This window comes from Dipodomys spectabilis, unplaced genomic scaffold, assembly GCF_019054845.1.
Source record: "Dipodomys spectabilis isolate Male_0828 unplaced genomic scaffold, ASM1905484v1 ptg000207l, whole genome shotgun sequence".
NCBI classification, from domain to species: Eukaryota; Metazoa; Chordata; class Mammalia; order Rodentia; family Heteromyidae; genus Dipodomys; species Dipodomys spectabilis.
This window is the reverse complement of record NW_024870884.1, coordinates 12,599,495-12,626,823: the sequence shown is the minus strand read 5'-3', so window position 1 is coordinate 12,626,823 and position 27,329 is coordinate 12,599,495. Positions and strand designations below refer to the sequence as shown.

The 27,329-nt window shown below is 40.0% G+C and overlaps 1 protein-coding gene across 1 annotated transcript in view; it reads right to left on the bottom strand.

Moving 5' to 3' along the window:
- LOC122122377 (WASH complex subunit 2A-like) overlaps positions 1-27,180 on the bottom strand; it is a 62,184-nt gene extending 35,004 nt beyond the window's left edge. Inside the window, exons 1-15 of the mRNA XM_042696546.1 lie at positions 27,098-27,180; positions 26,880-27,002; positions 25,631-25,795; positions 17,268-17,330; positions 14,507-14,680; positions 10,944-11,037; positions 10,199-10,260; positions 8,802-8,849; positions 5,689-5,796; positions 4,421-4,502; positions 3,807-3,875; positions 2,578-2,693; positions 1,869-1,926; positions 760-819; positions 110-283 (exon numbers count right to left, since the gene is read on the bottom strand). Coding sequence (XP_042552480.1) covers positions 110-283; positions 760-819; positions 1,869-1,926; positions 2,578-2,693; positions 3,807-3,875; positions 4,421-4,502; positions 5,689-5,796; positions 8,802-8,849; positions 10,199-10,260; positions 10,944-11,037; positions 14,507-14,680; positions 17,268-17,330; positions 25,631-25,795; positions 26,880-27,002; positions 27,098-27,100 — 1,399 coding nt within the window. The 5' untranslated portion in view covers positions 27,101-27,180. The remainder of the gene's footprint in view (positions 1-109; positions 284-759; positions 820-1,868; positions 1,927-2,577; positions 2,694-3,806; positions 3,876-4,420; positions 4,503-5,688; positions 5,797-8,801; positions 8,850-10,198; positions 10,261-10,943; positions 11,038-14,506; positions 14,681-17,267; positions 17,331-25,630; positions 25,796-26,879; positions 27,003-27,097) is intronic.
- Between the last annotated feature and the right edge of the window lie 149 nt (positions 27,181-27,329).

The following is a 27,329-nucleotide window of genomic DNA, read 5'->3' as shown; positions in this document are numbered from 1 at the left end:
TAACTCCTCTATATATCACCTTGACAATAAAGTTAAATTAAAAAAATAAAATTTAATTGTAGCTTAAAAAACGAGGAAAAGAAAAGAATCAAGAGGCTGGAATAGGTACCTGTCTTAGAAGGTTTGTTGCTGGATGCCACAAAAAAGTCGTCATCCTCATTGTCATCATCAAAAAGGCCTGCAGGAGCTGGGAGATATGGGCTCTTCACTGAAGTGGGTTGTGTGGGCTTCTGGGGTTCCTTCAGAGATGGGGCAGAGGTAGCCCCAAACACATCAGTGTCCCCTGTGGGTAAAGAGGCAAGACAGTCACAATTGAGAGCCAATGTGAGCCTCCTGGCCACAGATAAAAACTAACATCTGCCAAGAAGCTTTTAGTTTCAACCACAAAACACATTTATAGGCCCAAATAATCTGTTACTACTAGAGAGTGTACTGTACTCAATGCAGACTCTGGGCTACTTAAACAAAGAAAGTCCAAGGCAACTGATTGATGGAATGATTGATTCCTTCCCTCCATCTTCCCTCCCTCCTCTACAGTGCTGGAGATCAAATATAGGGTTTCATTTATGCTAAGCAAGTGCTCTACAGCAACTTTCCAGCTCCAATTTCTATGAGAAAACTAACATCAGTAAATCAGAACTTTCCAATGCCTTTCTACTCCCACATACCTCCTACTCTTCAGCCAGTCCTTAAGATGGTAGCTATTTAAAAACGGACAAAAATCACATTGGTTTAAAAAAAAACTAAATATTCTGTTACCCAGAAAAACAGAAACAGCTCCTGCAGGAATTTTCTTTCCAGGCTTGAAGGATGATGAATCTAGAATGGGGAGTAAAGGGACAATGATTTCACGGAGACATTAACTTTCCTTGTTTAACACACCTTTTTCTGAAGTACATGCAACATAACAGATACCTGACAGGGATCTCTTAAAAATAACTTTGCCTAAATAAGCCATTTAAAAACTCCTGAAGTTCTTCATTTCTGCCTATATCAGAAATTTTTCCTTAGGATTAATCACAGTGAAAACTATGAGTTGCATGAGAAGTCAGGCTCACTATGATCAAACAGCGGGGCTTGGGGGAGGTTGGTGCCTGGGAGAGACAGGGGAAGAGCAAGCAGAATCTCTCAAAATTTCTTCCCATGTCACTTTGATGCAATGAATGGCTAAAAGGAAAAATAAAAGTCTAAGATGGCAAAGAAAACCAGAAAGATGAAAATAGCAATGGAGAAACAAGACTAGTTAATTTCTGAAACCAGAAAGTAGAAACAGGTCAGTAAGCCAACATTACAACATGCTTAAGGAGGGTCTCCAACATCAAGGACCTGTGACCTAGCAGGCTGGAGCATACACTAAGTAATTTCTAAGAAATGACTATTTCAAATCTAGTGGAATAAAAGTTGTAGGGTTTTGTTTTTGGCAACACTGGGGTTTGAACTCAGGGCCTTGTACCTGCCAAGGATGTACTTCACCACTTGGGTCACAGTTCCAGCAAAAGCTTATGTTCTTAAAACATATTCTGTTCTTTAAAAAATTCCTATAAGTGATTTTGATATATGCCAGGATGGGGACTCATAGTCACCTACCTTACATACAGAATATTAGTAATGGTCCATTAAGTTAAAGGTATCCTCAGCCCTGCCATTAAGTACTTTTGTTTGGCTTTTTATGAATTCTTTCCTAAGAAAGAGGCAAAACAGTGGTATGGGACTGAACAGTGTTGTTGTCCCTAAGGCTTTCAACTGATCTTTGGGAAAAAAACCAACTGCTCTCAGCTTAACAAAGAAAAAAAGGCTTGGAATTCCATTCCTGAAATGGAAACTTGGGAGGAAAAAAGCAAATAAACTGGATCCCAACCGCTGCTTACCTTCATTATCAGGGGCTTCCTCCTGCCGACCCCGGGGGGCTTCCCTGAAGAGGTCACTCTGGTTGTGATAGAGTATATGACAAAAAACTTTAAATATGAAGAGCTAAATATAGCTGCATTTGAAGATGTCTAAGGAAAAGGACACACATATACACACCAGTCCTGGGGCTTGAACTGAGGTCCTGGGCACTGTCGCTGAGCTTTTTGCTCACAGGTAGAGCTCTACTACTTAAGACACAGTTCTACTGCCAATTTTGGTGGTGAATTGGAGTTAACAGTCTCAGAGACTTCCTGCCTGGGATGGCTTTGAACTATGATCCTAAGATCTCAGCCTGCTGAGTAACTAGAATTACAACAGACAAGAGCCACCAGCACCAAGCTGGAAGTACCAATATTTTGAAGCTATATATTGCTCTTCTGCCAGAAAATCAGTGACCAAGTGAAGACACTGGGAAAATAGACTTTAAATAATTTGGGCCTTTCCAAGTATTAAATAAAGAGATAGAAGAAGATATAAAGCAACTAAGCCATTATTAATCACCTTCTACTTCTTGTCTAACAAAAGACATCAGGTACAGTATTCTTCACTTGGTGATTCTAAATTCAACATTCCTCAAATATGAAAGTAGAAGTGACATCCAGTAAGAAGATATGTTTTCCTTATAAATTCACAAAATATAGAGAGCATCGCTGTACACTGCTGACTCACCTCCTCCTCATCATCAAAAAGTCCCTGCCCTCCACTGAACAGGCCACCTCTGGAGCCAAATGGTGAGAAGTCTTCATCAGTCAGTTTGGGGGGTGCAAAGAAGTTGTCGTCCTCATCTAACAAGCCAAATGTAATGTTGTACATTAAAGATGCATCAAATGAGTGTGAAAAGTTCAGAATTCAAATTCCTGGGTTTTCCTTTACAATATCTCTAACATTGGCATGGGATTTTGTCAGTACTGGAGCTTGGACTTACAGCCACTTGCTAAACAGGCAGATATTCTACTACTTGAGCCAAACATCCACCCTGACATGGGGTTTACCTAACCATAGTTAACAAGGAACATTTGACTGCAGATGGCTGAATTTCAAACAATTAACCACTAACAATCTTCTAAGTCACTCAAAGACTCTTTGGAATCTCATTATAATATTGGCAAATGTTTGTAGCTGAGAAGTGAATTTTTCAGGCAATCCCTGAACTTATTTCTAAGCAAGGCAATGGCTCAATTGCCTTGCTAGGGAAGGTCAGGCAAACAGATCAGAAATCTTATAGGTAGAGAGTGATGAGGGTAAAGTATGACAGAGCCTAGTATGAAAGAGCCTAATAATTTTTTTACTGAAAACAGGCAATCTTCTAGTTCCTATACCTCTCAAAAGTTCTAGAAAGTCAGGTCATAAATACTATAGGATCTAATAATTTAGATATTATAAATACTACAGAATCTGCTGGGCGCCGGTAGCTCACACCTGTAATCGTAGCTACTCAGGAGGCTGAGATCTGAGGAACGTGATTCAAAGCCTGCCCATGCAAGGGAAGTCCATGAGAGTCTTATCTCCAATTAATCACCAAAAGACCAGAAGTGGTGGGTGGCTCAATAGGTAGAACACTAGCCGTGATATGAAGAGCTGAGGGACAGTGCCCAAGCCCAAAGTTCAGGCCCCATGACCAACAACAAAAAAACAAAAAACAGAAAAACCCCACAAACACACACACACTCTCTCTCTCTCTCTCCCCTACAGAATCTAATAATTCAGATTATTTACCAGGTTTCGTTTTTTACTGCTCACTCACCTCTTCATTAGTACTCTAAAACATACTTTTAGATGCTTTGGAAAAGTAAATAGAGACAGAGCCCACTTGTCAGCATTTAAAGTGACACTTCATGAATTATGTAACATTGAGTCAAAAGACTATTAAAAACAACAGAAGTGAGGGAAAGGCCTACCATCTGAAGGCGTTCTTCTGTCCTTCTCTTTCAATGTCTTGCGAGGTTTTGCATTTCCTGAAGGTAAAGCTGAAAAATAATGATAGTGTGCTGTACTGATTCTCTATATTCTGCATCCTCATGATTCAGGATAAAAGGAGCACACACTTCACATCTCGGCTCCATGGGAGCACTGAACTTGGTGCTTGTCCACAGGAGGCACTCCAAAGGATCTCTTTGTCAGGAAGTAGTCTGCCAATCATGTGCCAGGTCAAGTGCAGTTCACGACTGTATTTACTGAAGAAATTATTTTGATATCTATCTTGTTAAATAACTTTAGAACATACTTATTTAAAGTGTAGTGTTTTTCCTATTGAAAATGCTACATTAGATTAAGCCAGACATTCTTAACTATTATCCATAGTTCTCCGGGGAGAGGAGTCAATCCCCTGGAATTACATGTAAAGAACTACAGAAATGTACACATGCACAGTTTTTGTAGGGTTTGGTGTCCAGTTAGCCCCCCCCCCCCCCCCCCCCCCCGCAAAAAAAGAAAAAGAACTACAAAATAACTCTCTTGTAACATAGACTTTAGAAAGGGAACTCCACCTAAATATCCTACCTCCCAGACTCACCTGTCTGATCTTCTTCTCGTCGATTCAAGGTATCTCCTCTGATCCGAGCTGCTAGCTCATCAGCAAAAGATGTAGGTCTTTTCTATGGGCAAAAGAGACTCAAATAAATCACCCATAGCAAACTAGTGCAGTTTACTTCAGGACATCTAACAAAATTATATCAACAGTAGCAAAGAAATTGAACTGAGGCAAAACCAGGGCTTAATTATATTATTTTGAATCTATGCATTCTATAGAGATCAAGGATCAGGATTCACAAAATGATTATTATGTTAATTTAAACCTATGTACCCTATAGAGATCAAAGCTCAGGATTCACAAAATGTTCTTTCAAAAGAAAATTATATTTTATTTCCTTATTTTTTAATACTTCATTTTAGTACTTCAAAATCTAAGTAATAAAACTAGCCTAAGTGATTAGGGGTGGAGGGTGGACAGGTAAGAGCACTGTCTTAAAACTCTATGATGGAATGTGATGGTTTGGGTGTCAAACTGATAGGAGCAGATTTGTGATGGCCAATCTCAATTATCCACTTGATTGGATTATGACACATTTAGGAGATTAGTAAAGCATGTTTTCAGAGCTGGTAAACAATAAAGGCTGTGATCTTAGTCCACTGATGGATTCAAACTCTGAACAGATTATTGGGAAGGTGGTGGAGCTGTGGGAAATGGGACCTGGCTGGTAGACAAGTCAATGGCGGCATATCCTTGGGGGCAGTATCTTTGCCTGGCCCCTTCCTGATACTGTTCCATTCTGCTTCCTGTCTGCCATGATATGAACTGCTTCTCCATTCCCTCTCTACCATCTTGGACTGAAACCTCTAAAATTGTGAGACAAATAATCCCTCCTTTATGTTGTTTCTGATTATGTATCTGGTTAAAATGACAATAAAAGTAATATATCATGCTGGGAATGTGGCTTAGTGGTAGAGTGCCTACCTCGTATGCATGAAGCCCTGGGTTCCATTCTTCAGTACCACATACACAGAAAAGGCTAAAGTGGCACTGTGGTTCAAGTGGTACAGTGCTAGCCTTGAGCAAAAGCAGCTCAGGGACAGTGCCCAGGCCTAGAGTTCAAGCCCCAGGACTGGCAAACAAACAAACAAACAAAACCACACCCTAACATATCACCAAAAAATAAATGTCAATAAAAATATAGGCATAATGTAAAATAAGATAGCTACAAATATAAGGCTAAAACAAGGAATGAATTGCAGGTACATTTCTAAAACTTTGCCAAAGTTATAGCAATTATATTAGCTTACAGGTTTAATGTTTTCCTCAACATCTTCAATATCTTCTTCTTCCTTCTCAGAGTCAGCAAAAAGGTCACCATCATCATCCTCTTCTTCATCACTCATATGTGTGTTATGCTGAGAAGACACCAGGTTAGAACAAGTAGATATAAGTCATTATGCTGAAACAGAGACACAGTCTCTTAGTTTTTAATTTTCCTCCTTCAAAAGGGTAACAATTTTTTAAAAGAATGATGATGGAGGGCTGAAGGCATGATTCAAGTGACGGAGTGTCTATCTAGCAAGCACAAGGCCCTAAGTTTAAACCTAAGTACCAAAAAGATACTCCAAAACCCTGGTAATGATGATTATGCTAGTAATGAAGCAAATAATGGAGCAGTTACTACATGTGCTGGAATAAATAATACAGAAGATATACTTACTAGAATATAAAGGATTTACTCCTTAATAAGGAATAATAGCAAGAACAGAAAAGCAAGACACGAAATACTTAAAATGTCATTACTAGAGGAACATGAATACAATGTTTTCTTAATAAGAAAATCAAGTAATAATTAAAAGGAATAAGCTTGCTGAGTGCCAGTAGCTCAGACTTATAATCCTACTCTGGCAGCTGAGACATGAGACTCCATCTCCAAAAATAAACACCAAAAACTTGGCCTAAGGCATGGTAGAGCGCCAGCCATGAGCTAGCATGACACCCGAATTCAAGCCACAGTACTAGCAGGGAGGAGAGAAATAAGCTGTAATACCTGAGGAGCTACAGTAAAAAAGTGCAGAATGACAAATTCAGTATGATTCTGTGTCCCTGCCTACTGTACTACACCATTTGTATAGACATAGATCTATTTTATAATAGCAAAGGAAAAAAACTCAGAAACATTTCCGTATCATAATACCAATTACCTCTGAAAAGTAAGTGGAGATAAGAACTGGAAGTCTTAAACTCAACTTTATTTTTTAAGTTTTAAGTTTCTAAAGGTTCAACACATTTTTCTTATTTGTATAGTTACAAAAGGGTGCTGATGGCTCATGCTTATAATCTAGCTACTCAGAAAGCCATGACTGGAGGATGGAAGTTTGAAGCCAGCCTTGGAAGGAAGGAAAGGCCATGAGACTCTTAGCGCCAATTAACCACCAAAAACTGGAAGTAGAGCTGTGGCCTGAAGTGGTAGAGTATTAGTCTTGAACACAAAAGCTCAAGGACAGTATCTAGGCCCTGAGTTCAAGGCCTCACCACCAACAAAAGAAAAAAAGGGGTGTTCCTGCTATTTAAATCAATAAACTATGCCAGACATTATACTAACCCAAATTAACACTACAATTTTGAGGTTAGCTATGGTCCACAAAATCAGTCTATCTTTACTAATAAAAACAAGCACAACTCCTTTAATCACTGTATTGTATTATTTTAAAATTGTATTTGTAGATTTTAATAAACTCCATAGAAATAGCTTATAAATCAACACTGAGAACTAAAATCATAGAAACCAATCCCTTTTGTGTATACAGCCAAGAGAATACAAGTACTAACCAAGAATACAAAAAATCCTTCACTTGATAGTTGAGAGTTTGTGAAAAAATATTTCCTGTTAGGGAACTGAAATGCAAATTGGGATGATCTACATCATGGTACATACATATAAGGAGCAAAAACTGAGTTAAGCCAGGTGCTAGTGGCTCAGATCTATAATCCTAGATACTCAGGAGGCTGAGCTCTAAGGATCATGGTTTGAAGCTAGCCCGGACAAAAAAAGTCTGTGAGAATCTTATCTCCAATAAACTGCTAAAAAAAAGCCAGAAGTAGAGCTCTGGCTCAAATGGAAAGTGCTACCCTTGAGTAAAACAAAACAAAAAAATACCCAAAAAGCTCAGGAAGCGCATCCTGGTCCTAAGTTCAAGTCCCAATGCTAGCACCAAAAATCCCCTACCCTTAGTTAAAAACCATCACCCCAGTGTTAATAAGACTATAGGAAAATCACATGACCTGAATATATAATATCCATCACACAGCAACATGAAGAGCCACACACATAACAGTGCACTCCTAAGAGCAGGTTCATAGAGTCAAGATATTTCTATGTATAAAACTTGAAAAATAGACTATTTCCCTTATGCCTTTACACTAACACCGTATCACACATCAGCATGTTTAAAAACACTGACGCTTATCAGGCTCACTCTTGTAATTCTAGCTACTTAGAAGGCTGAGATCTGAGGATTGTGGTTCAAAGAGAGCTCAGATAGGAAGGTCTGAGAGATGCTTGTCTCCAATTAACCACCAAAAAACCAGAAAGTGGAGCTGTTGCTCAAGTGGTAGAACATGAGCCTTAAGCAAAAGAAGCTCATGGGTAGTGCCTAGGCCCTGAGTTCAAGCCCCAGGAGAGGCACCAAACAAAACACCCCAAAACAAGGTTTATACACAAACTACAAAATACTACCTAAAATAATAATGTAATGTTAACATAATATAAACATATAAACGCAGAAAAAAAATGAGTATATTATAAAAAGAATATACTCTTTGGTAGATCCAATTTTGTTTTAAAAAAAAAAAAGTCGGGGCTGGGAAGGTAGCTCAGTGGCAGAGCTTGCCTTGCATGCATGAGACCCTGGGTTCCTTAGCACCACATAAGCAGAAAAAGCAGGAAGTAGTGGTATGGCTCAAGTGGTAGGGCGCTAGCCTAGAGCTAAAGAGCTGAAGGACAGTGCCCAGGCCCAGAGTTCAGGCCCCATGACTGACAAAAAAAAAAAAAAAGACAAATTATAAAACAAAATTGAACAACACCAATAATCCTATCTACTCAGGAGGCTGAAATCTGAGGATCACAGTTCAGAGCCGGCCCAAGCTTATCTCTATGAACCAGCAAAAATCCAAAAGTGAAGCTGTAGTTCAAGTGATAGAGCCAGCACTGACTGAATAAGCTAAGGGATAAGCTCCAGTTCCTGAGCTCAAGCCTCAGCATAGAGACCAGGAAAAAAAAAAAAAAGTAGACATTTTCAAGGAAAATGGGTAAATATGAATGAAATCCTCATTTGTCAATATACTATTCAAAAGCAATTGTAGCAGATATGCCTCAATTAAAGTTTAAAAATAAATCCATGTTAATACTCAGCATTACCTGATTTTGATCATTGTCACTGTGATTGGCAAAGTCTTCGTCTGATTCCTATGGATGAAAGACAGCTTTGTTGTAAACACAGGCTGTACTTGGACACAGACTCACTGAGAACATAAATTCCAGTCTAAATTCTGAGGCAAGTTGATTTCATGTGAAGCAGAGGAAAAGCTAGATACACAGTCTCTAGCAACTACTAGTCAGCTTGAATATCGAGATGAAAATTGCATAAAAAGTTGCAATATTGCAAGGCATCTCTCCAGCTGACATAATGTTTGTGGGTCATTGAAACAGGCCTAATAAGTTATTTGTATTACTTTCTAATTCTAACCTTTAAAGTATGCATTACACATTTATTTAACTAAATCATCAAAAGTTGGTTTATGTTCTTTCACATTTTAGACTCTACTCTCTATTCTTCCTCTAGGTAACGTAACTAACATCAGCTCAAGAAGGGAACTTCATTATTTGCTGTCAGCAATCTGATAAAGAGCTATTTTATGGCTAAAATCAAAGGATCCAGGAAATGTTTTATCTGTTCTAGTAAGGTTACTGCTGGGCAGTTTATTACTGCTACCTTTTGTGTTTGGAAGACCTACAGAAAAGGAGGTAAGGGATGGAAACTACAGAAGGATGAACGGATGAGAACAAAAAAGTAGGCACATGAATCTCTCTTTTCAGAGAATTTCCATCACCAACTACCCATCAAGGTGTTTCCACCCTTTATACTAATGAATATTCCATCTAAAGGAATAACTCAAACCTCTAGTCTTTAGACAGTCAGATTGTGCTGCTAATATGCAAGTGTTCAAGGTAGCAGCAGAGCTAGTATTTCTAAGTGGATGCTTTAAGTATCATCTGTTTATAGTTTATAGTAAAAATGTATTAAATGCAGATGTTTTCCCCTAGAATTATATGAAGACTGAATATACTCAAAAGATTACGTTGCAAGCAGATATACCACCAAAATATCCAAGCCACTTTCTTCTGCAAAAAATGCTGGGAGTTTTAATGCTGGACACTGGTAGCTCACGCCTAGATACTCAGGAGGCTGAGATCTGAGGATCAAGGTTCAAAGCCAGCCTAGGCAGGAACGTCCGTGAGACTTATCTCCAATTAAACACCAGAAAACTGGAAGTGGCACTGTGGCTCAAGTTAGAGTGCTAGCCTTGAGCTAAAGAGCTCAAGGACAGTACCCAGGCTGAGTTCAAGCCCCAAAACAACAACAACAACAACCACAACAACAAAAAAAGACAAAAAAAATGTTGGGAGTGACTGGTGGCAAAACAGGAGGGAGAATAATGGCAAGGAGATCAAGGCAGTCCTTCTGGTAGTTAGCCTGCTAAACAAATTCTAAGCCTTCTACCCACTATTCCCTAGTCACATCAGATAACCCTTACCTCATCTTCTTTCTCTTCTTCACTGTCTGCAATACTGCCACGATCACTATCTACAGAACCTTCTGTGAAAAGAGGAGAAGAGTTAGCAGCAGTATTCACAAGAAGACATGTTGTTCTTTCTTGAAGTCTCAAGCTGTTATTCAAAAGCAGACTTTGGTAAAGCTATTCTATTTAATGAAATTAATAGTGTCATTATTCCAGTAAGGAACTGGAAATTTATATAATCACAAAATATAGCCCCACAAGATACAAAAAAGAATTTGTTTTTAACTCTTCAAAAATGTCAAGGTCATGAAAAGAAAATAAAGTCTAAGAAATGTCAAAGTCTAAAAAAATGTCTAGAGAGATTTCAAAACTAAATGTGGTAAGGGGTTCTGGTCTAAGTTCGCAGAACAAGGAGAGATGGTAAAGGATATCACTGGGACAACTGACCAAATGAATACAAGTGAAAATGAAATAATAGGATTATGTTTATAGTTTATAATTCATAGTTTACAATTTATAGCTTATAATTTATAGTTTACAGTTTCCTGGTTTTGATCCTTATACAATCTAAATGTCTTAGTTCTCAAAAAATTAATGGTACAATACTTAGGAGTAATGGGGCTTGATATTTCTCAAATAGGTTCAGTAAAAGCATGAGAACATATGTAAAGAAGCAATTGGGTAAAATCTTACCAGCTGGCAAGCCTGAGTTTGCTACTTGTATTATTATTGTGTTGATAAAAATAATGAGGATGAGTACCTTCACTGGACAACTCTCCAAGTCCTACATCTTCTTGTTCCATGAAAAGCTTTGATCCAATGAGGTAGGGTAAAGGACGATCAATGTACAAATCCTGCAGATAGCAACCAGGCCAGCCATTAAACATCCAGGTTAAAAATGAAATCAAGTAGTCCAGGTGGCATCCTGCCCCACCTGATAACTCAAACAAGTGACATATGGAGGGAAGAATAAAAAAGCAGCAGAAGTAAAAGTAATAATCACTGATTTCTAAAAAAGAAAAAAGTCAAATCCTAGGTCAAGAATGCAAGGTAAAACCAAATTCATCACCAAGTACCCATAACAAACAATGCTGCAAAGGCCTACAAAGGTGTACCAAGCCATGTGCTGGTGGCTTACACCTGTAATCTTAGCTCCTCAGGAGGCTGAGATCTGAAGACTGTGGTTCAAAACCAATCCAGGCAGTAAAGTCTGTGAGACTCTGATCTCCAATATACTACTCAGAAAAAAGTGGAAGTGGTGCTGTGGCTCAAGTGATAGAGCACTAGCCTTGAACACAAGGAGTCCCAGGGACAGTGCCCAGGCCCTGAGTTCAAGCCCCAGGGCCAGGATAAACAAAACAAAAGGTTTACCAGTAGTAACCCAACCAGGAAAAAGGCACAACCTCATAGTAAAATGTCCAAAGAACCAAAAGCAAAAACTGAAAATTCTAGAAACCTTACTCTCCCAGTACCGTTCCAAAAAGCAGTACACCAGTGATCTCACCACCAAATATGTCAAACATAAAAATGTACTTTGTCGGGCTGGGAAGGTGGCTCAGTGGTAGAGCACTTGCCTTGCATGCCTGAGGCCCTGGGTTCGATTCCTCAGCACCACATAAGCAAAAAGAAAAAAAGCCGGAAGTAGCGCTGTGGCTCAAGTGAGTAGTAGAGTGCTAGCCTTGAGCTGAAGAGCTGAGGGACTGCACCCAGGCCCCACGACTGGACCAAAAAAAAAAAAAAAATGTACTTTGTCAATAAAATATTAAAATGTAACATATACGTAAGAAAAAAGGTGTGGTGACACATAAGCCTAGTCTGAGCACTCAGAGGCTGAAGCAGGAGGATCTCAACTTTCAAAGCCAGCTTGCCAAAGTGAGGCCCTTTCTCAAAACACCAAAACATTTTTTGATTCACCAGTACTGCTCTTTACTGCCTTTGTATGCATATACATTTTGAGAACTACCACAATAGCCATCAATCTAGAGAGAAGCATACTGAAGAAAGAATCCAAAGCTGCTTTCTGGTATCTAAGACAGTGGATAAACACAGAAAGGTTCAGGGTAGCAGAGAAGACAGACAAGGCAAGAAGAGAATCAAGAATTTGATCACTCTGGAGCAGAATGTAGAAAAAGCTGAACCATACCCAGAAGGCATGAAAAGAAACAACCCAACACAAACCACTCAAATACCAAGTTAGCGTAACAAAACATCCAAAAGACGAAGGAGGGCCTGCCTCTGCATGGGAGAGAAAGCAACAGCATCAGAAACAAAAGTAATGCCATTCCTCTTCCTTCCAGGGATTCAAGACTGAAGAATTTAGAAAAGTGACATTGGCAAAGAAAGACCAGATGCTAAAACAACAGCATATGTATGATACATGTTAGAGATCTGTGTTTCAGTCCTCTGCTTGTAGTCTCATTCCTAATACAGACCAGTGAAAGCTCTAAGTTGAACAAAGCACCCTGTCTTAGCAGCTCCTTCTATCCTCACAGCAAGAGGACAGACTGCTGACTGCTCTGGGGCACTACCTTGTACCATTGCCTCTCTTCTCCATTTACAGATCTCTGAGGGTCAGGAGAGAACATTTCTGATGCCTCACACCAATACGTTTCTAGCCTGTTGCTGATGCTGACTTCTAAGTTTATGCAGTGCAAACACAAGCTAGCAACTACACCAATGGTAGGATCTGAATACAATCTGAAATGACTTTGTGAAGTTCAAACTAGAAAGAAACATGCCACTCAATGAATAGTAACAGTTGTTTTCTTGTGGCATTTTAAAAATTGTTATTATACAGGTGATGTACAGAGGGGTTCCAGCTACTAAGTCAAGTAGAGTTTATTTCTTTTTGGATCAATGTTCTTCTGGCATTTTTTTTTTTTTGGGAGGGGGGGGGTGTCCGGTCATGGGCCTGAACTCTGGGCCTGGGCGCTGTCCCTCAGCTCTTCAGCTCAGGGCTAGTGCTCTACCACTTGAGCCAAAGCACCACTTCCAGCTTTTTTTTTTCTGCTTATGTGGTGCTGAGGAATCGAACCCAGGGCCTCATACATGCAAGGCAAGCGCTCTACCACTAAGCCACCTTCCCAGCCCATTTTTTAAATTCATGAGGCACCTGGTGTCACAAGGACTCTCAAAATTGATAAAGCAGCCAGGTTCACATCAGCATGGAAGATCACAGTTCAAAGCCAACCTGTCCAGAATGGTCTATGAATTCCATCTCCAAAATGCTGGAATGGAGATATAGCTCAAGTGGTAGAGCATCAGCTATAAACAAAAAAGCCAAGCAGGAGTTCAGTTTCAGGCCTTAAATTCAGGCCCCAGTACCAGCACACACACACACACACACACACACACACACAGACATATATTAATATGGTGACCTTCTGTGTTTACTGCCACATGACTTTGTATTACTCCACTGTTTTCAACAGCCCAAGAAAAACAAGTTTAAGACAATAAACATCTGCTAAGCCAACAGGGAGAATGCTCACAGTGGTTCTACTTGTAATGATCCATACAATCCAAGTGCCTTCTGAATCTTCTGCAGTCTTTCTTAGCATAAGCTACACAATCTTAGATTCACATCACTCTCTCCTTCTTATAAGGCTCCTTATCCCTCTAACCCAATTCAAATCTTATCTTTGCCCTATGGATGGAGAGAGAAATGAGGGTACAAAATTTCAGTTACACAGGGGGAACAAGATCAAGAGATCTATGGCACATGGTGATTATAGTAAATGGTAATATGTGTTCATCACACATAGGGTGATAACAAATCAATGAGTAATTTCTGAGAGTAGGGTTTAGGTATTCTCACCACAGAAAGTATACAAGGTATATAAAAGTTAGCATGTTAGATCTTTCTATAACATACACAAATTTCAAAACATTTACAAAATAAATATATATATATGTATCTGTACGCTTATATATATATATATATATATATATATGTATGTATGTATGTATAGATGTAGATAGATAACTTAAAACACCCCAATTCCAATCTCATTTTTACCCTAATGTTCCAGCTGTAAGTCAGTTCTTTCTCTGAGTACTTGTGGTTTCTCATTTAACCCCCTCCTCTCCCAACCTGACAGGAGGAGCTATGTCCTACCTGATCCATGTACCCCACAATTTGGTGTGCTGCCTTGCCCTGCTAGGTGCTCAGTCAATGCTGTGTAAAGCAAGTCTTTTTTCCTGAGGTCAATTTAGGATTGCTAAAGGACATCCTCACTTCAGATACGTGCCTTCCTAAAGCATCATACCTGAGATATAACAATAAGTATGTTATAACCAAGTCTCTGAACTCAGTGTCTTTACCTTTGGTTCAAGGATCAGTTCCACCCGCTCATTAGCATCATCTTCTTCTGAATCTGAGTTCCCTGCTTTTATGTCGAGTTGCTCAAATGCGCTGTCTAGAACCTGTAAACCATAGTTCACGGCCTCTTGGACTTTGGGAATCAGATCTACTTCTTTCTGCTCCCGGGTCTTCTCCTATAAACAAAATTCTGTTCAGTGAAGATCTTCAATGTGGATACTACCTGTTCACTAAAGCCTACTTTTATGTTCTAAAACAACCCAAAACTGAAAATGTTAGCAGAAGTCAGATTCTACAAGAGACCTTGACAAGGACAAGCAAAACCATAAGTTTTAAATCCCAAGCTTGCCGTTTTCTGGACAGTATCAAACCATCTAAGATTCCAGAGCTAGGTCCCTCATCTACAAAAACGGAAGTGTGACTATTGAGTAATGATTCCATTAAATAAGCTGTATAAAATCTCTAACGATGAATGGCATATTATTTCCCCACTTCTTGAAAGGGAGAAAGGGTTATGTATTCCAATTCATCATGACTGCATCCTGTGAATGGTCTACTTGCACTCTTAGGAACTAAGAGCTAGAGGGAAATACTCCAGAAAGAGATGTGATTTTTCATGATCTTCCTCAAGTCTTGCTGAAAAAATATCCCCACGGATCCCTTTCCTTTAAGAGCTGCTGTCACTGGGTACCAGTGACTCACAACTGTAATCCCAGCAACTCAGTAGGCTGAGATCTGAGAATTGCAGTTCAAAGCCAGCTAGGACAGAAAAGTCCCCATCAAACTCTTATCTCCAATTCACCACTCAAAAACTGGAAGTGCGCTGTGGCTCAAGTGGTAAAGTGCTAGCCATGAGCACAAAGAAGGCCAGGGACAGTGCCCAGGCCCTGAGTTCAAGCCCTCTCCCCCCCCCACACACAAAAAATAAAAAGAATGAGCAGCTGTTATAAGCAGTCCCACAAGCTATCCATTGTGAAAAATATTAAAAACACACTGTCATTTTTAGAGGTAATTTTCTAGAGGTCAATATAAGCCAAATCATATAGTATTGCTCCAAGGCAGAACCTTATGAATATTTCAGTCTTTTGCTTCAAGTACTTCAAGTCTTTCTAACTTTATTCTTTTGTTTTTGTTCCATCTTTTGCTACTCTGGTAGGCTTGGTTTGAAGATTGACAGCTAACACTGTACTTAGTCTGTGAAACACATTTGTAGAACCAATGCATAGCTGTTTCTTAGTTATTTACTTTTTTGATGGTGGATATCAAATCCAGGGCTTCTCCCATGCTCTTTACCACTGTATCACACTCCCAGTCCTGTGGCTTTCAAAAAATACTTCATGGAATACCTATCACATTTAAAGTTAATGGTGACTTGATGTAACCAGCTACTATTGCCACTTAAATGGTTAGCAAATTCCTAAGTACTATTGAAAACACAAGATTTTTATTTTCCTAAATATATTGAAAACAGGCAAAACCATACACCTGGGTTCTAATATTCTTTCCTGGTCTAACAGTTTCATCTGTTAGAATTAATACTTACTGATTTGGTAGGATTAAGAGTAAAGACAGGACTGGCAATGTGGCTTAGTGGTAGAGTGCCTGCCTAGCATGTATGAAGATCTAGGTTCAAATCCTCAGTATCATATAAACAGAAAAATCCAGAAGTGGCACTGTGGCTCAAGTAGTAGAGTGCTAGCCTTGAACAAAAAGCTCAGGGACAGTGCCAAGGCCCTGAGTTCAAGCCTCAGGACTGGCAAAAAAATAAATAAAAGAGTAAAGACAGTTATGAAAGAAAAAGGCAACTTGGTCTTCAAAGAACTCATATAAAGCATACTAGAGTATTACATAACTCTAGCCTACAAAGCGGCAAACTACATCTCAGTTCTATGGCCTGTATCTGTGTATTCACTAAATTAAGAATAGCTTGTAGATTTTTTTTTCTGGTCGTGGGGCTTGAACTCTGGGCCTGGGCACTGTCCCTCAGCTCTTCAGCTGTAGTATAGCGCTCTTACCACTTGAGCCACAGTACCACTTCCGGTTTTCTGAGTGATTTATTGGAGATAAGAGTCTCATGAACTTTTGTGCCCGGGCTGGCTTTGAACCTTGATCCTCAGATCTCAGCCTCCTGAGTAGCTAGGATTACAGGCATGAGGCACCAGTGCCAAACTGAAACTTGTAGATTTTTAAAGGATTAGAAGAGAAAATGGAAAAGGAGGTACAGAAGGAAAGAAAAGGAAGTGGAAAGGAGGAAGAAGTCAGAAGAGAACAGATAGTTGCCTATGTGGCTTACAATTTCATTAGTTTTTCTTGGTTGGTCCCGGGACTTGAACTTAGGGCCTAGGTACTATCCCTGAGCCTCTCTGTGCTCAAGGCTGATGCTCTATCACTTGAGCCACAGTGCCACTTCTGGCTTTTCTGGGTAGCTTATTGGAGATGAGAGTCTCACGGACTTTTCTGCCTGGGCTGGCTTCAAAAAACAATCCTCAAATCTCAGCCTTCTGAGTTGCTAGGATTACAGGTGTGAGCCATCGGTACCCGACTATTACAGTATTTATAATCTTACTCTCTATAGAAAAACTTTGCTGACCTCTTCTCTGCAGAATTCCAGAATTCTGAAATTTAACCTCCATATTACTCAAGAGGCTGGATGCTATTTCCCTGGCATCCAAACCCCCTAGGCCATTCCCACCAGTCACATTGTAACTCTCTGTTGCTTCTCAGGGTCAGAAAATCATCCAAAAAGCAATTTAACACAAGTACCTGCTCTGCTTTTTCTGCATCAGGCTTGAGTATCGGCTCCTCCACTTCTTCATCATATACACGCTAAATACGGAAAGAAGTTTATTTTTAAAAGGTCAAAACACCATTTCAAACAAGTCATTACATAAGAATTCAATATGTTTGGGATGAGAGGAAGAATAAAGATGAAGAAGGAAACATTATCAGCAAATTGCTGACACTACTACCAGTGAGTCATGGACAAATAGCAAAGGACAGTAATTATACTCAAAAATTAAATTTAAAACAAAAGCTACAAATAATGATGATATAAGAAAAAAAGTTTAAGCTCGTGGCTAACCAAAAGACAAAAGTGGGAAGACGAGCACTTTACCTTTTCAGCTAGCCCCACACTTAATGCTGAGGAACAATGACACAGACCCTCTTGGTCAAGACCACTGAGAAAGACAACTCGTCTATCTTATCAACTACATTAACTACATATATTTGGTAATGGAAATGACAAGTACCTACTATCCAGTCAAACGTTGTTTTAGAATCTTTGAAACATGGTTCCAAGGATAATCAACAAAACCACAAAAATTAAGTCAAAACAAAACTTTAAAAAAGGAGGCAAAAGTAGCACTGTGGCTCAAATGGTAGAGCAAAAGAAGCTCAGGGACAGCACCTAGGCACTGAGTTCAAGCCCCAGGACCAGCACACACGCACATACAGGCACACACATGCACATGCACACACACACAAAAGAAAATCAATGAAATTAAAATCTCAACAAGAAAAATATGCTAATGATAGGATGCTCATGATATCACAAGACAAAATAGCAAGATAATCATCAAATTCAAAGAGAAAAGTCAAAAGCTAAAAACAAATACCTATGATAATTATGGATACAAGGAAGTTATGGGACTTGCCCTTCTAAGACATTAGATAAGCTCTCAGGAGTTATTGTTCTGATTTGTTTAATTTCTGCCATGCTTGGGATAGAACCTAAGACTTTCCTCAGGCTGGGCAAGTACTCTAAGCTACATCCCCAGCCAAGACATAACTGAGATTTATAACATTTAAGACAATGACACTGGCATTCAGCAGAGGAAAATTAATGAAGGGCTGAGGTCAGAAAGACGCATGATTATATGGAAGCTTGATAAAGAGCTACTCAGTAAAGGTTATATAATGTGGAAAATAAATGAAATTCTCATTAACGATACAAACATTTACACATATCCATATATACATAAAAAGTCGCAGGGCCCTGGAGGCTCACGCCTGTAATCGTAGCCACTCAGGAGGCTGAGATCTGAGGATCGTGGTTTAAAGCCAGCCCGGGCAGGAAAGTCCATGAACCTCTTATCTCCAATAAAAACCACCAGAAAACAGGAAGTAGCGCTGTAGCTCAAGTGGTAGAGCGCTAGCCTTGAGCTGAAGAGCTAAGGGACAGTGATCAGGCACAGAGTTCAAGCCCCATGACCGACCAAAAAAAAGTCAAAGACACAAACATGTCCTCAAATGGTTTGCAGTTCATGGGAAGGGGTGTGCTGGGTATGGAACTGGCACCTCTGAAGCAAATGGGACAAAACATTAAATCAACTGTTAATGCTAAATGTCACATATTCTTAGAATTGGTGGTCATTCTCTATATTTTTGTATATATTTGAAATATTTCATGAAAAATCAATATTAAAGGATTGTCAAAAAAGTATACTATAGACATAAAAACAATAAAAATCAAGCTCATCTCAGAGGAAGGAGAATGGCCAATAGACACATGGAGAAATGTTCAACATCTCTGGCCATAAAAGAAATGCAAATAAAAACAACATTGAGATTCTACCTCACTCCAGTTAGAATGGTCATTATCAAGAAAACTAACAACAGATGCAGGCAGGGATGTGGCCAAAAGGGAGTGCTACTACACTGTTGGTGGGAATGTAAATTTGTTCAACCACTCTGGAAAGAAGTATGGAGGTTCTTCTAAAGGCTAAACATAGAGCTCCCCTATGACCCAGCAATCTCACTCCTGGGCATTTACTAAAATGACCACAAACAAGGCCATATTAAAGCTACCAGCACAACCATGTTCACTGCAGCACTGTTTACCATAGCCAAGATATGGAGTCAATCTAGATGTCCCTCAATGGACATATGGATCAAGAAAATGTGGTATATATACACAATGGCACTCTACTCATCCATCAGAAAGAATGATATTGTACCACTCATAAGGAAATGGAAAGACTTGGAAAAAATCATATTAAGCACAGACCCACACAAACATTAAGTTGCATGGTTTCTCTCGTCTGTGATAACTAGAATGTGCCTATAAATCTAGAAGTAAAGACACTGAATAATTAGTACACACACACACAAACAGGGACGTGGTAAATTATATAAGACTCTAGACAGTCACACACTGAGGCCAAAGGAGGATATGTACAGCAGTGGTTGACAAAGGCTGAATAGCTATGTGCAAAGGATTATATAAAACTCCAAGAAAAGGAAATGAGACATTTTTTTTAGTTGTCATTGTAGCAATTCTTGTATTCTTTTTCTTTTGTTAGTTTGTATTTAGGAGGGCAAGGGGGACACAGAAAAGGTGGAACAAAGGGTCAACAAACACAACAGTGGTAGTCACTTAAGACACTGTAGAAAATAAATTATACATTTTATGGGTGAGGATGGGAAGGAAAAACTGGGAGGGGAGAGGAAAACCAGGAGAAAGTGAGGAAAGAGAAGACATGGTTCAAAAAGAATTGTACTCATTATCTGATTCATGTAAACTGTAACCCTTCTATATATCAACTCTACAATAATAACAATAAAAAAAGTTCACAAGTCTCATTATGTATAAAAATGTGTCAGTTAACATTTAAAAAAATGTGGGCTGTCCAAAACAGTGTATCTGGTTGTACTCCCAGTTACTCAGGAAGCAATGATCAGGAGTACTGTCCTTTGTGAAACACCCATCTCAACAAAAGTAGGGAGTAGGGGCTGGGAAGATGGCTCAGTGGTAGAGTGCATGCCTTGCATGCCAGAGGCCCTGGGTTTGATTCCTCAGCACCACATAAGAAAAAAGAAAAAAGCCAGAAGTGGCGCTGTGGCTCAAATGGTAGAGCGCTAGCCTTGAGCTGAAGAGCTGAGGAACAGCACCCAGGCCCAGAGTTCAGGCCCCATGACCAGACCCAAAAAAACCAAACAAACAAAAGTAGGGTGTAATGGCATGTGCTGACAGAGGGATTCATAGGAAAATCATTGTCTGGGGCTGGTCCCAGGCAAAAATATAAGATCCTATCTGAAAAATAATTAAGAAGAGATGGTGCTGTAGCTTACCTGGTAGAGCACCTGCCTAACACACACAAAGCCTTGAGTTCAAGACTCAGTACCATTAAAAACAACAACAACAACAACAGAACTGGTACTGGTGGCTCATGTTTATAATCCCAGTTATCTGAGAGGCTAAGCATCTGAGGACTCAAAGCCAACCCAGATAGAGAAACACTTAAGATGCTTAGTTCAAATTAATCACCAAAAAAGCCAGAAGTGGAGCTGTGGCTGAAGTGATAAAGCAATAGTAGAGCAATAGTCTTGAGCATAAAAGCTTAGGCACAGCGCCCAGTCCCTCAGTTCAAGACCAAGGACTGGTTAAAAAAAAAATACAAAAAAAACAAAAAACAATCAGCCGGGCCCTGGTGGCTCACACCTGTAATCCTAGCTACTCAGGAGGCTGAGATCTGAGGATCTCAGTTCAAAGCCAGCCTGGGCAGGAAAGTCCGTGAGACTCTTATCTCCAATAAACCACTTGAAAATCGGAAGTGGCGCTGTGGCTTAAGTGGTAGATCGCTTGCCTTGAGCTGAAGAGCACAGGGACAGTGCCCAGGCCCAGAGTTCAAGCCCCACGACCAACAAAAAAAAAAAAAAAAAAAAAAAAATTAAAAAAAACCCACAAACAATCAAACAAAAATCAAAGAAATCAACGAGTTCAGGAAGAACTCAAAGTCATGGGCTCTTTAGAGGAAGAGCAAGATTATGCATCTCAAATCTATGCTAATAACCTCTTTCACCTTTCCTAGGGTGAGTATCTGACAGCTTACTAATCATCTATTTTTTTTCAAGACAAAGGCAGAAATAAAAGAGGGAAGGGGAATGGCCAAAACAGAGCTAAACAGAACTTCTACAAATTAATAGGATGTTTAAGTTCCACTTTGGAAAAAATAAAAAAAAATTTTTTTTAATTTCACAAAGCTAAAGATTTTGAAACCATTGGCTTATAAAAAATCCTCAAGGGTTTTTTTTTTTTTTTTTTTTTAACAAACTGAAGTCATTAACTATGGCACTCAATATTTGGATAAAACTCTTAAATTAGTAGATTAATGAAGCCTTAAGAATTGGGTCACCTTCTGATTAGACACTAAAACCCTAGTTTATGCTCATTAGCCTCGTTTCTTCCCTCAGGCTTCCCTTCTGAACCTTTCCTAATGTGCTAATTTCTCTTGCTCTAAAAAGTCCTGACTGTCCTTGCTCTAGAAAGCTGAGATTCTTTATGTCACTCTTAAATGTAGTTTATAACTGTGCAGCTGCCTCTGAGATTAATAAAAATTCAGAAACCTGACAGACTGAGTAATCTTCCCACTGAACAAAGCAAATGGCACCATCATTCTAGCCTGAATTGCAACACATGAGCTCCCATGTCAGGGTTTGAAAACACTTAAGCCAAATCACTGCTACAGGTATTTTCAGCAAGTAGATTCTTTTCAAAATTTTGTTAAGCACTAGCTGCCCTTTCACCATCAGCTGCCCTAGCACAAATTATAAGAACCTATACCATTTGGCATTATGGGAAAAGTTCAATTTGGTAATGGTACCAGCATATCCAAAGAGAATTCTAGCTATGGTATGGAATGAGACATAGGACCTAATATTAGGAGAATGGACAAATGATCACAAACAAGGCCATACTATGCCTCCATCAGAAAGAATGATACCTCTCCATTTGTTAGGAAATGGAAAGACTTGGAAAAAATTATATTAAGTAAGCCAGGCCCAGAGAAACATAGGTCCCATGGTTTCCCTTATCTGCAATAACTAGTATATGTCTAGGACAAGCAGCAAAGCTCAAAAGCTATGTACATATGATCATATAAGATGATGCTAAGTGAAATGAACCCCAAAATAGGGACACAAGAGGTTTTATCTTTCTTGCTGTTGTTTTTAGTGTACTTATAATGCACTATGTAATTTTTTTTTGTTTCTTTTGTATGGTCTTCCCCCATGGTATAACCTCTGTTTTCACTATATTTGATTCTGGTGCCCTGCATCTTGTATATACATTTTTCTAATTTGGGGAGGCAAAGGGAAAGAACAAAATGCTGAAATAAGGATATAGGATGACCCACTGCAACAACAAGATGTACAAGACACTATGTTGAAAATGAACTTTACAACTTTGGTGGAGGGGGGGAGGGAGGAGTTAGAGAGGTAGGGAGGGAGGAGATAGTAGGGGAAAAACAAAGGAGGAGGTAACAATGCTCAATAGGAAATGGATTCATTACCTTGCTAATGTAGCCCCTCTGTACAGTTTCTTTATAATAAACATATATTTTAAAAATATTAAGGGAATGGAGAGAGGTAGAAAACAAAGGATAGCAGTAAAGAGACATAGGCTGTATTATCGGAATGGGTTCCAGTGGGATGAGATGGGCTGAGAGAGTAAGTGAACATGAATATGGATGATATGGCTTGTTTGCATCTATGAAAATAGACTAGTAAGACAGATGGAAGTTATGGTGGGAGGGGGAAATGGGATAATAGAGAATGATGGAGAGGACAAGATCAACTGTACACACAAAAAACTAAGAATTCACATAAATTGACTCTAGTAAGCTATCACCAAAACAAAAATAAGGTAAATGCCACAAAAACTAAACCATGAAAACTAAGACTCAGGCCGGGAAAGTGGCTCAGTGGTAGAGTGCTTGCCTTGCATGTTTGAGGCCCTGGGTTCAATTCCTCAGCACCATATAAGCATAAAAAGCTGGAAGTGGTGCTTTGGCTCAAGTGGTAGCCTTGAGCTGAAGAATTGAGGGACAGCACCCAGGCCCAGAGTTCAGGCCTACAACTGACCAAAAGAAAAAGAAAAAGAAAGCGAAAAAGAAAACTAAGGCTGGAAGAAAACTGAAAAACTACCCCCCCCCCCCAAAAAAAAAGACTATGGTTCAAAATATTAAGTTTATGCTGACCCCTCTTTGCACCACTATAGACTTGATTTGGTACCAATCCAATACCCAACTGGTAGAGACCATTGGGTATAAAAGAAAGAGCCTTCCAGATCAGCTGAACAATGTGTTTACCAGGGAACTAGACCCACGTCCCCTACATGAACTCTCCCTGAGACACCTGCTTAGAGTCAAACAAGTCCTGTGCATATTATTAGAAAATGACTGAGTTGAGGAGCCCTAATCTGAAATCTAAAATCCAAAACATTTGGGTCCTGCCATATCAAAAAGTTGTGGTGTTTGGAGTGTTTCAGATTACAGATATTGAACCTATAAAATCTATGCAAATATTCCAGATCTGAAAAACCTCTGAAATCAAAAACACTTCTGGTCCCAAGCATTCCAAATAACAAATACTTTGGACTGTACTGATTTTTTTAGCATATTTGTGATATTTCAAACAAGCATGCCTTTGCCATTAGAATAATTAGCAAAGAGATCTCAAAGACCTTCATTAAGATCTTCCACACAAACCTCCCCAAAATACTATACAGACTTGGCATTTCAGCCTGAGCCATCAAAGCATGCATAAACATGCTACACAAATTCCTGTGTGGTATTATTGCCTTTCTCCTAATCTCAGATTGTGGGCTTTGTATCTTACACTTAACACTCCCAGGTGATAGCCTAATTTTAAAATTCCCTTTTCACAAGTTAAGGGTGGTATTCAGAATATCAGCTCTTTGAGAAACCCAAGTCAGCTTATATAATCTTCTTCTCTATCCTCCTATCTTAACAGCCTTCCTTTGTCTGATTCAGTTCCAAGCATGCCTACCTTCCTGCTAATTACTCTATTGTAATAGAATTATACTATCTACACCAAGGTAGAGGTTGTACAATAAATATATAAAGAAACACTGAATATTCCTGGCCATAAAGGAAATACAAATAAAAAAGACAGGGAAATTCCACCTCAATCCAATTAGGATGGTCATAAGAACACAAACAAAAAATGTTGGTTCCTCAAAATACTATCATAGAGTCCAGCAGTATTACTTTTGGCCACTAATCTAAAGGAATGCAAGCTGGGATATAATAGAGGCACCTGCACCTCTCGATGCCATAAAACTGATCAATGGGCCAAGAAAATATGGTACATATACACAATGGAATATTGAAGAAATAAAGTTATGTCATTTACAGGGAAATGGATGGGCCTTCATATTAAATGCACCCAGGCTCAGAAGAACAAAGGACACATTTATCCCTTGTATGTGGATACTATACCTAAAAACAAATATATACATAGTACATACAGAATCTGTGTGTTCTGTATATACACATTTATTAAAGCATGTTATAAGTATGTGTGAGACACTACAATGGAAACTCTTGCACTTTAACAAAAAAATAGGAAGTTGAAATATGGCTTGTCTGAGGAATAGACATTAGTGGAGAGGGACAGGAAAATGGGGAGGGGAAAGAAGGCAAATACAGATAAAATATATACCTGTCTGAAAATGGAGCAAGGAAACTTGATGAGACTGGTTTGGGAAAGGGGGAAAGGGAGAGGAGGAAGAATGTTGGAGGGATGATTATGATCAAGGTAAATATGAAACCTCCTGAACAATTAATTTATATCAATAAAATATTATATGTATTTTATATATAAATTTGCCTGTGTATTCTGGCAGAATACTCAGAATACTCTATACTCTAGCAGAAACTCAATGTCTACAAAAATCACACGATATCATAGATTTACACACTGTAAGAAAACTTCTAAGAATATTCCAAGTAGACATACACAATACTTTAATGCAATTTACCAGAATATAATGTACTTAATAACTGAAGCAACAAGCTAGTGAAGGGAGCAAACCTCCTATGTGGCCATCATCACAAAATGTGCCATAACAAAGTTTGTCTGAATGCCACAAAACTCAGCACAGCTCTTTTCTCTCAAAACTAAAAAGATACAAAGGCTGAAATGAGGAAAATTTATCATTAGGTTTCTTTATAAGGCTAAAAAAACACAAACTTTACTAAACTTGTTAATAATTATCATGTCCATCAAAATTTAACGGCTAACCTCATAATAGGTCATTACTATTGTAACAGCTCTTGCTTCCCCCAAAGTAACTGTAAGCATGATGTAACTACACGACTCACATTCTCAATGAACTGGGTATTAGACAGCATAAGGAAGTCATTAAAGACATTATGGAGGCGACAATCTGTAGCTTTAGTCTCCCGAATTAGTCCATCCACCTGTTTCTTGATTTCATGAGTCCTGGAGATAGTCTGCTGTGAGAATTCCTGCAGAAACTGTAGTAGCTAAAAACAAAAACATACAATGGTATCCGTATTTTTATGTGTTTATTCTATGGGTCAAAACTAAGAAAAAAACCATCTTTCACTTGTGTGTGGCAGAACTTAAAAGGGATGAAGCTTTTGACAGATCAAGGGGCACTGAACACCGTAGGACAACTCATCAGAAAGTAATATAGAGCTGGGTGCGGTGATTTATTCCTGTAATCCTAGCTACTCAAAAAGCTGGGATATGAGGATCACAGGTCAAAGCCAGCCCCAGCAGGAAAGTCCCTGAGGCTCTGGTTCAAGTGTTAGAGCACCAGCCTTGATCATAAAAAGGTAAAAGGCAGCTCCTGGGCCCTGAGTTCAAGCACCAGTACCAGCACATAGGCACACAAAGTAAACAGTCACTTGCTATCTCATTTATGGGGGAATGTTAAGGCCTGTTCAGTTGTCATTCTACAAGAATTACAGATGGGGCTTGGCAAGTGGCTCAGTGGTAGAGTGCTTGCCTTGCAGCCATGAGGCCCTGGGTTTGATTCCTCAGCACATAAACAGAAAAAGCCGAGAGTGGCGTTGTGGCTCAAGTGGTAGAGTGCTAGCCTTGAGCTGAAGAGCTAAGGGACAGAGCCCAGGCCCAGAGTTCAAGCCCCACAACCGACAAAAATAATAATAGTCATAACAATGAAAACAACAATAAAGTACAGTATTATTAAAAAAGAATTACGAGGTGTAAGATAGCATACATCTAAAATCAGATAAGACCCTGGAATTGAAGCTTCGAGCTTTGGAGTCACAAACTTGAAATCGTCTCACTCAAGGATAACCACTTACTGACCATATTTAGTCCAGGGCTCAATAGTGCCCCAGCCATCCCTCAGTCTGGCAGGCACAGACCTGCCCTCCAGGATGCGGTTCAAGGCACCGCTTGAGAACCCTGTGTTGTGTGCTGCAGGTACAGTGCCCCCCCCCCGCCCCTCCCTCCAGGTGTCTGGGCGAGGAGGGGATGTGTACTCCCAAGACCGCAAGCCGTGGGGTGGGCTTGAGGGCAGGGGAATAGGCCCGGGCCCCGCTCGCAGACCGCGTCACCCCAGAGCCCGCCTCTCACGCCCGCGTCGGCCGCCAGCGACCAGCTCTGGCTGCTCCTGCGAATCTCCTCAACCGACCAGGGCCGCTCCCACACGGGCTCGGAGGCCGGCGCCCGCTCCGGGTCTGGGGTGGTCGGGTTCATCTGCAGAGAGAAGGACGAGAGAAAAGGAGATGAGCCTGGGAGCGGCGGCAGCGGCGGCGGCCCTGGCCCAGCGCAGCCTTGCTCTCCACTCTCACCATCCCGTCCACACGGTTCGGCGGGCTCCGGAGTAGTAACTCCAACCCGCAGACTACCCCGCGGCCCAGGAAAGGCGGAACGAGACGGGGAGCTCACCGCAATCACGTGAGCGTGCGTCACGTGACTGGCGCCACACGTGACCGACTGCCAGCCGCGCGGAGGCTCCCTGGCGGGTAGTTGGCCGCATTCTGCGGCGCCGGGGGCGGAGCCTCGGAGGACGAGGGGGCGGAG